At 43.2% G+C, this 15921-nt stretch overlaps 3 protein-coding genes and 1 pseudogene across 17 annotated transcripts in view; all 4 read left to right on the top strand.

Annotated features, from left to right (window-relative positions):
- LOC110504427 (protocadherin gamma-A11-like) overlaps positions 1-15921 on the top strand; it is a 244201-nt gene that overhangs the window by 100985 nt on the left and 127295 nt on the right. For 2 of the 14 annotated variants that reach the window (XM_090219510.1, XM_090219509.1), the window contains exon 1: positions 181-3515. The exons of 10 other annotated variants lie outside the window; for them this stretch is intronic. In XM_090219510.1, coding sequence (XP_090075636.1) covers positions 1098-3515 — 2418 coding nt within the window. In that variant the 5' untranslated portion in view covers positions 181-1097. Of the gene's footprint in view, positions 1-180; positions 3516-12114; positions 15751-15921 lie in introns of those variants that run through there. 2 more of the 14 variants (XM_090219511.1, XM_090219508.1) reach the window with 1 other exon arrangement.
- LOC149971592 (protocadherin beta-16-like) lies at positions 4007-8145 on the top strand. The gene has a single exon (XM_090219541.1). It carries the CDS (start codon positions 4664-4666, stop codon positions 7118-7120), a length of 2457 nt encoding a protein of 818 aa, XP_090075667.1. The 5' UTR covers positions 4007-4663; the 3' UTR covers positions 7121-8145.
- LOC149971591 (protocadherin gamma-A5-like) lies at positions 7707-12139 on the top strand. Its single transcript, XM_090219542.1, has one exon. It carries the CDS (start codon positions 7707-7709, stop codon positions 10170-10172), a length of 2466 nt encoding a protein of 821 aa, XP_090075668.1. The 3' UTR covers positions 10173-12139.
- On the top strand, positions 11183-12397 carry LOC149971590 (protocadherin gamma-C3 pseudogene; annotated as a pseudogene). Its single transcript, XR_016492107.1, has one exon. The product of XR_016492107.1 is annotated as a protocadherin gamma-C3 pseudogene (transcript).

Raw genomic sequence — 15921 nt, 5'->3', positions numbered from 1 at the left:
ATTTTTTCAGCTGTTTTTTTCTGGAGAATCAAGGCTCCTTTTCTCATCATCTCTCTTCTTTTTGGTAAATCAAAGGTTATGTATATATTTTTTTGTAACGAAGTCAAACATGGGTTTTGGTCAGCTCTGATTTGTGTAGTATGCCTGTTGAATTTCCAGCAAAATCATTTCAAACAGAGTATAACAGCTAAGTGATAGAACGGTTTTCCGTTGTCCGGCTTTTTTAGCACGACCTCAATGTGGACAGCGTCTGTTTTGTCTTGATAGCGAGCATAGGACTGTTCCGCTCTCTACAGTGTATGCATTGCCTCCTTTTAACTGTTGACTTCTGAACGAGTGTAATTGTATGTGATTTAGGCCTACTTCATGCGTTAAAATGATTAGGCTAAACAGTATACAGTTCTCAAACTTTTAGGTTGTAGTTAAAACACTATTGCATTGATGATTAGTTACTGAGAGGAAAGATCACATATTAATTGGGAAGATTACATGTGCAACATACGCACTGTCGCTGTCCACTTCCCTGGTGTTGAAGCCTTAGACCGTTGATGTTAGGTGGTGCTGATGTTTATAGTAGCCTGACACATTCTAAAATATATTCGATTATTTTATACATTTTTTATAAATTCTATTTTGTAGCTATTGTAAATTCTTTATTTCCTAAAGCACATTGTAAATGCTGTAGTTGTCAATGTTCGGTTTTACATTAACATCTTAGCTGTCTTGCGCTGTGCGTCATTTATTTTTGGTTGACGTTTTGTGTAATACATTTGGATACTGTAGCATCGTTTCTATAGTGCGTTTGCCGTGTTCGGACTCTGAGTGCCGCTGTTGATCAATGATAGTCTCTACAGGTTATTTATCTCTCTGGGTGGCGCAGTGGCCCATCCTATATTCTCTGTTACTGATCGACGCACACAGAGACCTTTTCAAACGGACGGAGAGCTCTTGGTATTAACGTCCTCGCGGATTATTTTATTTCGTTTCCCTGGGAAATACAGTCGATTATTTTTTAAATCATTTTTGGATGTACTGATGATCGATATTATACAACCAAAAACAGTAAATATACGGGTAATCTGTTTTTATTCGGTGGAATGGGTGATTGGTGTACGACAGGGCGCAGAGGCGGGTGGCAAGTACTGTTTTACATTCTTTGTCTGAGCGCCCTAGATTCTGTAACTGGGCAGGCACGATATTCCATACCAGAGGAGCAGTCAGAGGGGTCGATCGTTGGAAACATTGGTAGAGATTTGGGTTTGGAGGTGAAGAGACTAGTGTCAGGTAAAGCTCGCATTATAACAAAAGGAGCGCGACAGTATGTAGATCTGAACCGAGACAAAGGGCTCCTCGTTGTTAAAGAGAGAATCGACCGAGAGGAGCTATGCGGACAGACTACGCCTTGTAGCTTCAGCTTTGAGCTTATCATAGAAAACCCCATTCAGTTATATCGAGTTACAGTAGAGGTTCGTGACATTAACGATAACACCCCGTCCTTTCCAAAGGATGAAATCAATTTGGAAATCAGCGAAAATGCCGTCTCCGGGGCGCGATTTTCTCTGGAGAGCGCCGTTGACCCTGACGTTGGTGTTAACAGTATACAGAATTATTCTCTAAGACCGACAGATAATTTCAAATTAGAGGTACACAGCCAAGCCGATGGTGGTAAATACATTGAGATGGTTTTGCAAACCCCCCTAGACAGAGAGGAACATGAGTCTCTGTCTCTGATGCTTATTGCTACTGACGGAGGCGAGCCTCAGAGGACTGGAACTGTCCGCATCCATATTACCGTGCTGGATGCCAATGATAATGCGCCAGTATGTGGTCAACCCGTTTATAAAACAGACGTTAAGGAGAGCTCCCCAAAAGGGACTTTGATAACCACCGTTAGCGCAGACGATGCAGACCAAGGGGTGAATGGAGAGGTCACTTTCTCCATCGCTCATGTTGCTAAAGAGGCGAAGGAGCTGTTTGAGCTTAATGTGAATACAGGGGAAATCAAATTGGTAGGAAACCTGGATTTTGAAAAGACAAAAAACTATCAATTAAACGTGAAAGCGAGGGACCAAGGAGGGTTTACTGATACGTGTAAAGTTGTCATTCAAATTATTGATGAGAACGATAATGTCCCCACAATACAACTCATGTCACATTCTAACTCGATTCCCGAGGACTCTCCCCCTGGTACCACTGTAGCTGTTATTAATGTTGAAGACGCAGACTCAGACGGCAACGGTGTCGTTCTTTGCTATATTAACGCAGATATTCCGTTCAAAATAGAGTCATCGTTAACCGATTATTATACAATAGTCACTGATAGCACATTGGACAGAGAAACCGTGTCTGAGTACAACGTCACCATTACAGTTTCAGATGAAGGGACTCCGCCTCTCTCCAGCAATAAGAACATAACTGTTAAAGTATCAGATGTCAATGATAACCCACCCAAGTTTGATCAACCTGTATATAGTAAGTCTATTCAGGAAAACAATTCGCCAGGGTTTTCTATATTCTCAGTGAGAGCGAGTGACGCTGACTGGGGTCAAAATGCCCGCGTCTCCTACTTTCTCGATGATAAACAAGTTAACGGGGTGACTGCTTCCTCTTTCGTCTCAGTAAATTCAGAAAATGGCGCCATCCATGCTGTTAGGTCATTCGATTATGAACAAATCAAGTCGTTTCAATTCAACGTCACTGCCCGTGATGGAGGGTCTCCACCTCTCAGTTCAGTGGTCGCTGTTGGAATATTAGTCCAGGACCAGAACGACAACGCGCCTCAGGTTCTGTACCCAGTCCAGACTAGCAGCTCTCTGGTGGCTGAATTGGTGCCTCATTCAGCTGATGTAGGCTATCTTGTCACTAAAGTGGTGGCTGTTGATGTGGACTCTGGACAGAATGCCTGGCTCTCGTATAAACTGCAGAAAGAGACAGACAGGGCGCTGTTTGAAGTCGGTTTACAGAATGGAGAAATAAGAACTATACGCCAAGTCACTGATAAAGATGCTGTGAAACAAAGGCTCACTGTTGTAGTGGAGGACAACGGGCAGCCCTCTCGTTCAGCTACAGTCAATGTTAACGTGGCGGTGGCGGACAACTTCCCTGAAGTGCTCTCGGAGTTCACTGACTTTACGCACAACACGGAGTACAATGACAACCTGACTTTTTACTTAGTCTTGGCTTTGGCTGTAGTCTTATTTCTGTTCATCACATGTTTAGTGGTTATTATATCAGTAAAAATATACAGATGGAGACAGTCTCGCGTCCTCTATCATTCCAATCTCCCGGTTATTCCGTATTATCCACCGCGTTACGCAGACACTTTGGGGACAGGAACTTTACAGCACGTGTACAATTACGAGGTGTGCAGGACGACTGACTCCAGAAAGAGTGACTGTACGTTCGTCAGACCCTGTAGTCAGAACGTACTTATAATGGACCCCAGTTGTACAGGGACGATGCAGCGGATGCAGAGTGAACAGAACATCCTGGATGAACCAGACTCTCCACTAGAGGTGAGTTTGTTGTAGAAAAGCCATTGTCTCGCAGTAAATAAAAAAAATCGTTATTTCAGCTGTTTTGTTCTGGAGACTCGAGGCTCCTTTTTCTCATCATCTCTCTTCTTTTTGCTAAATCAAAGGTTATGTATATTTTTTTTTGTAACGAAGTCAGAAATGTTTTTTTGGTCTGCTTTGCTTTTGTGTAGTATGCCTGCTGATTTTCCATAAAATTATTTCAGTGTGTAAAAGCTAAGTGATAGAACGAACGGTTTTCCTTTGTCCGGCATTTTAACACGACCTCAATGTGGACAGCGTCTGTTTTGTCTTGATAGCGAGCATAGGACTGTTCCGCTCACTACAGTGTATGCATTGCCTCCTTTTAACTGTTGACTTCTGAACGAGTGTAATTGTATGTGATTTAGGCCTACTTCATGCGTTAAAATGATTAGGCTAAACAGTATACAGTTCTCAAACTTTTAGGTTGTAGGTAAAACACTATTGCATTGATGATTAGTTACTGAGAGGAAAGATCACATATTAATTGGGAAGATTACATGTGCAACATACGCACTGTCGCTGTCCACTTCCCTGGTGTTGAAGTCTTAGACCGTTGATGTTAGGTGGTGCTTATGTTTATAGTAGCCTGACACATTCTAAAATATATTCGATTAGTTTATACATTGTTTTTAAATTCTATTTTGTAGCTATTGTGAGTTCTATTTTTCCTAAAGCACATTGTAAATGCTGTAGTTGTCAATGCTCGGTTTTACATTAACATCTTAGCTGTCTTGCGCTGTGCGTCATTGATTATTGGTTGACGTTTTGTGTAATACATTTGGATACTGTAGCATCGTTTCTATAGTGCGTTTGCCGTGTTCGGACTCTGAGTGCCGCTGTTGATCAATGATAGTCTCTACAGGTTATTTATCTCTCTGGGTGGCGCAGTGGCCCATCCTATATTCTCTGATACTGATCGACGCACACAGAGACCTTCTCAAACGGACGGAGAGCTCTTGGTATTAACGTCCTCGCGGATTATTTTATTTCGTTTCCCTGGGAAATACAGTCGATTATTATTTTTTATCATTTCTGGATGTGCTGATGATCGATATTATACAACCAAAAACAGTAAATATACGGGTAATCTGTTTTTATTCGGTGGAATGGGTGATTGGTGTACGACAGGGCGCAGAGGCGGGTGGCAAGTACTATTTTACATTCTTTGTCTGAGCGCCCTAGATTCTGTAACTGGGCAGGCACGATATTCCATACCAGAGGAGCAGTCAGAGGGGTCGATCGTTGGAAACATTTGTAGAGATTTGGGATTGGAGGTGAAGAGACTAGTGTCCGGTAAAGCTCGCATTATAACAAAAGGAGCGCGACAGTATGTTTTTCTGAACCGAGACAAAGGGCTTCTCGTTGTTAAAGAGAGAATCGACCGAGAGGAGCTCTGCGGACAGACTACGCCTTGTAGCTTCAGCTTTGAGCTTATCATAGAAAACCCCATTCAGTTATATCGAGTTACAGTAGAGGTTCGTGACATTAACGATAACACACCATCCTTTCCCAAGGATGAAATCAAATTGGAAATCAGTGAATCTGCCGTGTCTGGGGCACGATTTTCTATTGAGAGCGCCGTCGACCTTGACGTTGGGGTCAACGGTATACAGAATTATTCACTAAAACCGACAGATCATTTTAAATTAGAGGTACACAGCCAACCAGATGGAGTTAAATACGTCGAGATGATCCTGCAAAACCCGTTAGATAGGGAGAAACAGGAGACGCTTTCGCTGGTGCTGACTGCGACTGATGGCGGGGAGCCTCAGAGATCTGGCACTGTCCGCATCGATATTACTGTCATGGATGTGAATGACAACGCACCAGTTTGTGGCCTGCCCGTTTACAAAGCTAATGTGAATGAGAATTCCCCTGTTGGTACGTTTGTAACTACCGTTAGCGCAGACGATGCAGACCAAGGGGTGAATGGAGAGGTCACTTTCTCCATCGCTCATGTTGCTAAAGAGGCGAAGGAGCTGTTCGAGCTCAACGTGGAAACTGGAGAGATTAAAGTGGTAGGAAGACTGGATTTTGAAAAGACAAAATATTATCAATTAAATGTTTTGGCAAAAGATAGTGGTAGCCTCTCTGATACGTGCAAGGTTGTTATTCAAATTACTGATGAAAATGACAACGTTCCAACAATACAGCTTATGTCATTTTCAAACTCGATTCCTGAGGACTCTCCCCCTGGAACCACTGTAGCTGTAATTAATGTCGAAGATGCAGACTCTGAAATTAACGGTGTTGTCCAGTGCTATATTAACGCAGATTTTCCGTTCAAAATAGAGTCATCGTTAACGGATTATTATACAATAGTCACTGATAGCACATTGGATAGAGAAACCGTGTCTGAGTACAACGTCACCATTACAGTTTCAGATGAAGGGACTCCGCCTCTCTCCAGCAATAAGAACATAACTGTTAAAGTATCAGATGTGAATGATAACCCACCCAAGTTTGATCAACCTGTATATAGTAAGTCTATTCAGGAAAACAATTCGCCAGGGTTTTCTATATTCTCAGTGAGAGCGAGTGACGCTGACTGGGGTCAAAATGCCCGCGTCTCCTACTTTCTCGATGATAAACAAATTAACGGGGTGACTGCTTCCTCTGTTGTCTCAGTAAATTCAGAAAATGGCGCCATCCATGCTGTTAGGTCATTCGATTATGAACAAATCAAGTCGTTTCAATTCAACGTCACTGCCCGTGATGGAGGGTCTCCACCTCTCAGTTCAGTGGTCGCTGTTAGAATATTAGTCCAGGACCAGAACGACAACGCGCCTCAGGTTCTGTACCCAGTCCAGACTAGCAGCTCTCTGGTGGCTGAAATGGTGCCTCGTTCAGCAGATGTGGGATATCTTGTCACTAAAGTGGTGGCTGTTGATGTGGACTCTGGACAGAATGCCTGGCTCTCGTATAAACTGCAGAAAGCGACAGACAAGGCGCTGTTTGAAGTGGGCTTACAGAATGGAGAAATAAGAACTATTCGCCAAGTCAATGATAAAGATGCTGTGAAACAAAGGCTCACTGTTGTAGTGGAGGATACCGGGCAGCCCTCTCGTTCAGCTACAGTCAATGTTAACGTGGCAGTGGCAGACAGCTTCCCTGAAGTGCTCTCGGAGTTCACTGACTTTACTCACGACAAGGAGTACAATGACAACCTGACTTTTTACTTAGTCTTGGCTTTGGCTGTAGTCTCATTTCTGTTCATCACATGTTTAGTGGTTATTATATCAGTGAAAATATACAGATGGAGACAATCTCGCGTCCTCTATCATTCCAATCTCCCGGTTATTCCGTATTATCCACCGCGTTACGCAGATACTTTGGGGACAGGAACTCTACAGCACGTGTACAATTACGAGGTGTGCAGGACGACTGACTCCAGAAAGAGTGACTGTAAGTTCGTCAGACCCTGTAGTCAGAACGTACTGATAATGGACCCCAGTTCTACAGGGACGATGCAGCGGATGCAGAGTGAAAATAACATCCTGGATGAACCAGACTCTCCACTAGAGGTGAGTTTAATGAGGTTAAATTATAGCAACTTGCATTGAAATACATCTCATCAATATGTCCAAAGTTTCATAGTAAAACATCAGAGAATGTTGAAATGTCACATAACGTCCTCTGGCGGTATGGGTGAAGGGTCTTATGCTGACATTGTGCTCCTGGTGTTTTGAACCAGGTAATTAATCATGGTTCGAAGGATAATTCGTAAAGTGATGTTTGCCTTTTACATCATCTATCCCGTTGTGGTCTTTCTCCTTCAAATAACTGTTTCGTTGTTTGTAGTACTTGAAGTACATTTGGCGTTGATAACTTAGAGAATATGATTGCATGCGTTTCTCACGTCATTATATTGAGTGACCAACTATTTTCATATTGGACTCTGCGGGCCGCTGTTGGTCTTAAAATCATACTTGAACCGATGTGAACACTGCTGTACCCTCCTCAGTACCTCCCATATTCCCTCAGTGTCAGAGAGTGAGGGCTCAGCACGAATGCGCTCTTTTTTCACTATCCTTTTTTTGTTTACACGAGCTATTACATTGATGGATTCTAGCTTAGAGTTTCAACAGTGACCAGATGTGTTTAATCGAATTTGAATATAGCTTGTGTCGTCTTATTTGACATTTTACCATGTGGAATTCGATGCTTTGGTTTGAGTCCACGGGTTCTGCCAGAAATGGACGCTCGCTTAAACGGCAAGTACAGGCCTTTATTCTTGTTTTCCTCGCCCAGATTATTCACGGGCAGATTCGTTATTCTATCCCAGAGGAGATGAGAAAGGGCTCGTTTGTTGGAAATGTTGCGGAGGATTTAGGAATGAACGCTAAACGAATGAAATCGGGTGGCGCTCGCATTGTTAGCGGCGATAGCAGCGAGTATATTAGGTTGGATGTAGACAAAGGGACACTGGTCGTAGGAGAGAGGATAGACAGGGAGCAGCTATGCGGACAGACATCGCCCTGCAGCTTGAGCTTCGAGATGATTATGATGAATCCTATGCAGCTGCTTAGCATTGTGGTGGAAATACTAGATGTTAACGACAACTCGCCCTTCTTTACTGAAAAAGAAATTCAAATAGAAATCTCAGAGTCTACTCTGCCGGGTACGAGGATATTACAGGAGAGTGCGACAGACCCAGATGTCGGTATCAATACACTGCAAGGCTACACCTTGCACCCTACTGATCATTTCAGCATTAAAATCCAGACTGGTCCCGATGGCAGCAAATATGTGGAGATGTATCTGTTTGCGCCTTTAGACCGAGAGAAAAGGGATAAACTGCTTCTCACATTGATTGCTGTAGACGGCGGGGACCCGCAGAGATCTGGAGCACTTCAAATACACATAACTGTGCTTGATGCCAATGATAATGGCCCCATTTTTATGCATTCGATTTTTAAAGCGTCTGTAACCGAAAATGCAGCCACAGGCACTGTAGTGACTACTGTAAGTGCCACTGACGCAGATGAGGGGCCATACGGTCATGTCACTTACCATTTTGCTCGTGTACCTCCCGACGTCGCAGAATTATTTTCTTTAGATGAGAATACAGGCAAAATAACAGTAACTGGCCAAATTGATTATGAAAAGAATAAGCAATATGAACTCGGTTTACAGGCTAAAGACCAAGGAGGACAAATGGACTCCACAAAAGTCATTATTGACGTTATTGATGTGAATGACAACGTCCCCTTGATTACACTAACGTTATTCTCGAATCCAATATCTGAAGATTCGATCAGTGGCACAACCGTGGCTATAATAAATGTCAAAGACATCGATTCTGGTAAAAACGGAAAGGTAGAATGTTCGATAAATACCAAGATCCCGTTTGCCATCCAGTCGTCTCTAAAGAGCTATTACACCCTTGTGACAGATGGTGTTTTGGACAGAGAGCGTAATGCCGAATATAACATTACATTCACCGCCGTAGATGAGGGTATCCAGCCCCTGTCGGCCAGTAAAACCATCACACTGAGAATCTCAGACGTTAATGACAATGCGCCCGTTTTTGAGCAGAGTTTATACTCTGCCACTGTGGTGGAAAACAACGTTCCGGCGGTGTCAGTGTTTTCTGTGAAGGCTCACGACTCAGATTGGGGTCAGAACGCACGCATGTCCTACGTGCTCATAGATTCTCAATTTAATGGGAATCCGATATCGTCCTACATCTCTGTTAATTCGGAGACAGGTTCCATCCAAGCAGTGCGCTCCTTCGATTATGAGCAAACTAAATCATTTGAGATTTATATTAAAGCTCAAGATGGAGGCTCCCCGCCTCTCAGCAGCAATGCCACAGTCAAAATCAGCATCCTTGACCAGAACGACAACACGCCTCAGGTTCTGTACCCAGTCCAGACGAGCAGCTCTCTGGTGGCTGAAATGGTGCCTCGTTCTGCAGATGTGGGCTATCTTGTCACTAAAGTGGTGGCTGTTGATGTCGACTCTGGACAGAATGCCTGGCTCTCGTATAAACTGCAGAAAGCGACAGACAGGGCGCTGTTTGAAGTAGGCTTACAGAATGGAGAAATAAGAACTATACGCCAAGTCACTGATAAAGATGTTGTGAAACAAAGGCTCACTGTTGTAGTGGAGGACAACGGGCAGCCCTCTCGTTCAGCTACAGTCAATGTTAACGTAGCGGTGGCGGACAGCTTCCCCGAAGTGCTCTCGGAGTTCACTGACTTTACGCACGACAAGGACTACAATGACAACCTGACTTTTTACTTAGCCTTGGCTTTGGCTGTTGTCTCATTTCTGTTCATCACATGTTTAGTGGTTATTATATCAGTAAAAATATACAGATGGAGACAGTCTCGCGTCCTCTATCATTCCAGTCTCCCGGTTATTCCGTATTATCCACCGCGTTACGCAGACACTTTGGGGACAGGAACTCTACAGCACGTGTACAATTACGAGGTGTGCAGGACGACTGACTCCAGAAAGAGTGACTGTAAGTTCGTCAGACCCTGTAGTCAGAACGTACTGATAATGGACCCCAGTTCTACAGGGACGATGCAGCGGATGCAGAGTGAACAGCACATCCTGGATGAACCAGACTCTCCACTAGAGGTGAGTTTCTTGGAGTTTAAATAAAGTAGCTCATTTTGTTGCAATACATCTTTACAATAAGTTTGTTTGTATAACTTTTTCTCAACTGTTTTACCCGGGTTCCTCACTCTTTTTTATCGGTATCTCAGTAGATGGGTTTCTCTCTCTACTCTATTTTATAGCAGTAAATCAAGGATTGCGTATTGTTTTAGTAACCTATAAAAAGTTTTAGGTTCGTTTTGTATGTGTGCTGTGTTTTTAGAGATGTAGCCTATTTCGAACTGAGCGTTAGTGCCTGTTATATATTTGTAACTCTGTAGTGTTGCAATGTTGCTTCAGCACCACCCTGTGTGGACAGCGACGCTTGTGTCTTCATAGCAGCAGAGGGCTGCTTCGCTCTCTCACACTGTGTATTATCCCTTCTTCGTACCTCTGACCAAATGTCGCTATAGATTTTAGCCTTTACGAAGCATATTACTTTCAACATGTATAGGTATTGGTTTGTAATGTTAAGCCATGGTTTGCAAGACTGTTTCATGGAATAATTGTTATGCACGATCCAATCTGAGTTTGATGGGATAGTGGTATTCTTTAGTAGGCTATAAAATGATCATATAATTGTAGTTAGGAACGTTAATTTATTTAGATTGCAGAAAGTGAAGTGTTTAGCTAGTGGTTTGTATATGGATCAGTTTGGAAAGGAACTAATCCTGTACTGTGTTAAATTATTTCCGAAAGGTTTTTGATGTAAATATGTTGGACACTGAGGGCCGCTGTTGATCAGTGAAATTATTTCTGTGCAGTGTTGTCAGTCAGTAGAGTCCCCTCCCCTATCACTGCGCTCAAACAGAGGAGAGGGAGAGACTGCGCTTCATATGAGGCGGGGCGAGACAGAGACACCATCGCTCTGATCCAGACATGTTACCGATAAATGAAGGGGACACGAAAATAGCCTGTATTGAAATAATACTTTGAATATTTACTCTTCAGTTTGTTGGCGGGATCTGAGAACCCATTATACGGAATATTTGTATTGGATTTCTTCGCTGTTGGCTATGGCATTGGAAGGATTCCTTCAGCCTAAATGTATAAAATGGCGTTTGGGTTGTGGACTGCGGAGGCAAGTACTTCTTTTCCTCCTGTATTTCAGTCATATTGTCAGTGGCCAAATCCGCTATTCCATTCCGGAGGAGATGAAGAAAGGTTCTCTTATCGGTAACGTAGCTCAAGACCTGGGGTTAGATATGAAAAGGCTCCGAGCAGGCCGTGCCCGTATCGTGACCGGAGAAAGCATTCAGTACACAGAGCTGAAGACAGACAAAGGGATTCTAGTCGTGAGTGAGAGAATAGACCGAGAGCAGCTTTGTGGCGATGTCACACCGTGTAGCTTCAACTTCGAAATTATTCTCGAAAATCCAATGGAGCTTCATCGCGTGACTGTAGAAGTATTGGATGTAAATGACCATGCTCCTTCTTTTCCAATACAAGATATACAATTTGAAATCAGTGAATCGGCTAATGTTGGTGCGCGATTTCTGCTAGAGAGTGCAGTGGATCCCGATGTAGGCCTCAACGCCCTTCAGAATTATATTTTAACCCCAAATTATAATTTCATTCTGAAACAACATGTGAATCCGGACGGTAGTAAATATGCTGAGATGGTCCTCCAGAAATCGTTAGACAGGGAGGAGCACCCTCGTCTCTCTGTAAAGCTCTTGGCTGTAGATGGTGGAACCCCGCAGAGATCTAGCACAGTAAATATAGAGATCACTGTCTTAGATGTCAATGACAATGCACCTGTGTTTAACCAGTCACTTTACAGGGCTACTGTGATGGAGGACGCTCCGAAGGGCACTTATATCACAACCGTAAATGCCAGCGATGCAGACAGTGGATCAAATGGACAAATATCGTACTATTTGTCGAAATTGAAAGGGAATACAGTTGACATATTTAACATTGATATGGCGACTGGGACCATTTCTGTTTCCGGTCAGATAGATTATGAGAAAGATAATAAATATGAAATCAGGGTAGAGGCAAAGGATCAGGGTGGTTTAACAGACTCCAGTAAAGTTGTTATTGAGGTTCTAGACGTGAATGACAACGCACCAGTTATAAACGTCATGTCCTTCTCCAGCCTTGTGTCTGAAGATGCTCCTCCTGGCACCACTATTGCTATTATAAATGTTAAAGATGCTGATTCAGAGAGAAACGGACAGATTACATGCTCTATAAATACTAACCTTCCATTTAAAATTCAGTCGTAAAATTATTTCAGTGTGTAAAAGCTAAGTGATAGAACGAACGGTTTTCCTTTGTCCGGCATTTTAACACGACCTCAATGTGGACAGCGTCTGTTTTGTCTTGATAGCGAGCATAGGACTGTTCCGCTCACTACAGTGTATGCATTGCCTCCTTTTAACTGTTGACTTCTGAACGAGTGTAATTGTATGTGATTTAGGCCTACTTCATGCGTTAAAATGATTAGGCTAAACAGTATACAGTTCTCAAACTTTTAGGTTGTAGGTAAAACACTATTGCATTGATGATTAGTTACTGAGAGGAAAGATCACATATTAATTGGGAAGATTACATGTGCAACATACGCACTGTCGCTGTCCACTTCCCTGGTGTTGAAGTCTTAGACCGTTGATGTTAGGTGGTGCTTATGTTTATAGTAGCCTGACACATTCTAAAATATATTCGATTAGTTTATACATTGTTTTTAAATTCTATTTTGTAGCTATTGTGAGTTCTATTTTTCCTAAAGCACATTGTAAATGCTGTAGTTGTCAATGCTCGGTTTTACATTAACATCTTAGCTGTCTTGCGCTGTGCGTCATTGATTATTGGTTGACGTTTTGTGTAATACATTTGGATACTGTAGCATCGTTTCTATAGTGCGTTTGCCGTGTTCGGACTCTGAGTGCCGCTGTTGATCAATGATAGTCTCTACAGGTTATTTATCTCTCTGGGTGGCGCAGTGGCCCATCCTATATTCTCTGATACTGATCGACGCACACAGAGACCTTCTCAAACGGACGGAGAGCTCTTGGTATTAACGTCCTCGCGGATTATTTTATTTCGTTTCCCTGGGAAATACAGTCGATTATTATTTTTTATCATTTCTGGATGTGCTGATGATCGATATTATACAACCAAAAACAGTAAATATACGGGTAATCTGTTTTTATTCGGTGGAATGGGTGATTGGTGTACGACAGGGCGCAGAGGCGGGTGGCAAGTACTATTTTACATTCTTTGTCTGAGCGCCCTAGATTCTGTAACTGGGCAGGCACGATATTCCATACCAGAGGAGCAGTCAGAGGGGTCGATCGTTGGAAACATTTGTAGAGATTTGGGATTGGAGGTGAAGAGACTAGTGTCCGGTAAAGCTCGCATTATAACAAAAGGAGCGCGACAGTATGTTTTTCTGAACCGAGACAAAGGGCTTCTCGTTGTTAAAGAGAGAATCGACCGAGAGGAGCTCTGCGGACAGACTACGCCTTGTAGCTTCAGCTTTGAGCTTATCATAGAAAACCCCATTCAGTTATATCGAGTTACAGTAGAGGTTCGTGACATTAACGATAACACACCATCCTTTCCCAAGGATGAAATCAAATTGGAAATCAGTGAATCTGCCGTGTCTGGGGCACGATTTTCTATTGAGAGCGCCGTCGACCTTGACGTTGGGGTCAACGGTATACAGAATTATTCACTAAAACCGACAGATCATTTTAAATTAGAGGTACACAGCCAACCAGATGGAGTTAAATACGTCGAGATGATCCTGCAAAACCCGTTAGATAGGGAGAAACAGGAGACGCTTTCGCTGGTGCTGACTGCGACTGATGGCGGGGAGCCTCAGAGATCTGGCACTGTCCGCATCGATATTACTGTCATGGATGTGAATGACAACGCACCAGTTTGTGGCCTGCCCGTTTACAAAGCTAATGTGAATGAGAATTCCCCTGTTGGTACGTTTGTAACTACCGTTAGCGCAGACGATGCAGACCAAGGGGTGAATGGAGAGGTCACTTTCTCCATCGCTCATGTTGCTAAAGAGGCGAAGGAGCTGTTCGAGCTCAACGTGGAAACTGGAGAGATTAAAGTGGTAGGAAGACTGGATTTTGAAAAGACAAAATATTATCAATTAAATGTTTTGGCAAAAGATAGTGGTAGCCTCTCTGATACGTGCAAGGTTGTTATTCAAATTACTGATGAAAATGACAACGTTCCAACAATACAGCTTATGTCATTTTCAAACTCGATTCCTGAGGACTCTCCCCCTGGAACCACTGTAGCTGTAATTAATGTCGAAGATGCAGACTCTGAAATTAACGGTGTTGTCCAGTGCTATATTAACGCAGATTTTCCGTTCAAAATAGAGTCATCGTTAACGGATTATTATACAATAGTCACTGATAGCACATTGGATAGAGAAACCGTGTCTGAGTACAACGTCACCATTACAGTTTCAGATGAAGGGACTCCGCCTCTCTCCAGCAATAAGAACATAACTGTTAAAGTATCAGATGTGAATGATAACCCACCCAAGTTTGATCAACCTGTATATAGTAAGTCTATTCAGGAAAACAATTCGCCAGGGTTTTCTATATTCTCAGTGAGAGCGAGTGACGCTGACTGGGGTCAAAATGCCCGCGTCTCCTACTTTCTCGATGATAAACAAATTAACGGGGTGACTGCTTCCTCTGTTGTCTCAGTAAATTCAGAAAATGGCGCCATCCATGCTGTTAGGTCATTCGATTATGAACAAATCAAGTCGTTTCAATTCAACGTCACTGCCCGTGATGGAGGGTCTCCACCTCTCAGTTCAGTGGTCGCTGTTAGAATATTAGTCCAGGACCAGAACGACAACGCGCCTCAGGTTCTGTACCCAGTCCAGACTAGCAGCTCTCTGGTGGCTGAAATGGTGCCTCGTTCAGCAGATGTGGGATATCTTGTCACTAAAGTGGTGGCTGTTGATGTGGACTCTGGACAGAATGCCTGGCTCTCGTATAAACTGCAGAAAGCGACAGACAAGGCGCTGTTTGAAGTGGGCTTACAGAATGGAGAAATAAGAACTATTCGCCAAGTCAATGATAAAGATGCTGTGAAACAAAGGCTCACTGTTGTAGTGGAGGATACCGGGCAGCCCTCTCGTTCAGCTACAGTCAATGTTAACGTGGCAGTGGCAGACAGCTTCCCTGAAGTGCTCTCGGAGTTCACTGACTTTACTCACGACAAGGAGTACAATGACAACCTGACTTTTTACTTAGTCTTGGCTTTGGCTGTAGTCTCATTTCTGTTCATCACATGTTTAGTGGTTATTATATCAGTGAAAATATACAGATGGAGACAATCTCGCGTCCTCTATCATTCCAATCTCCCGGTTATTCCGTATTATCCACCGCGTTACGCAGATACTTTGGGGACAGGAACTCTACAGCACGTGTACAATTACGAGGTGTGCAGGACGACTGACTCCAGAAAGAGTGACTGTAAGTTCGTCAGACCCTGTAGTCAGAACGTACTGATAATGGACCCCAGTTCTACAGGGACGATGCAGCGGATGCAGAGTGAAAATAACATCCTGGATGAACCAGACTCTCCACTAGAGGTGAGTTTAATGAGGTTAAATTATAGCAACTTGCATTGAAATACATCTCATCAATATGTCCAAAGTTTCATAGTAAAACATCAGAGAATGTTGAAATGTCACATAACGTCCTCTGGCGGTATGGGTGAAGGGTCTTATGCTGACATTGTGCTCCTGGTGTTTTGAACCAGG

This window comes from Oncorhynchus mykiss, chromosome 25, assembly GCF_057628025.1.
Source record: "Oncorhynchus mykiss isolate SJ-2025 chromosome 25, ASM5762802v1, whole genome shotgun sequence".
In the NCBI taxonomy this organism is placed as follows: Eukaryota; Metazoa; Chordata; class Actinopteri; order Salmoniformes; family Salmonidae; genus Oncorhynchus; species Oncorhynchus mykiss.
The sequence above is the reverse complement of the archived record's forward strand: the minus strand, read 5'-3'. Positions and strand labels throughout refer to the sequence as shown.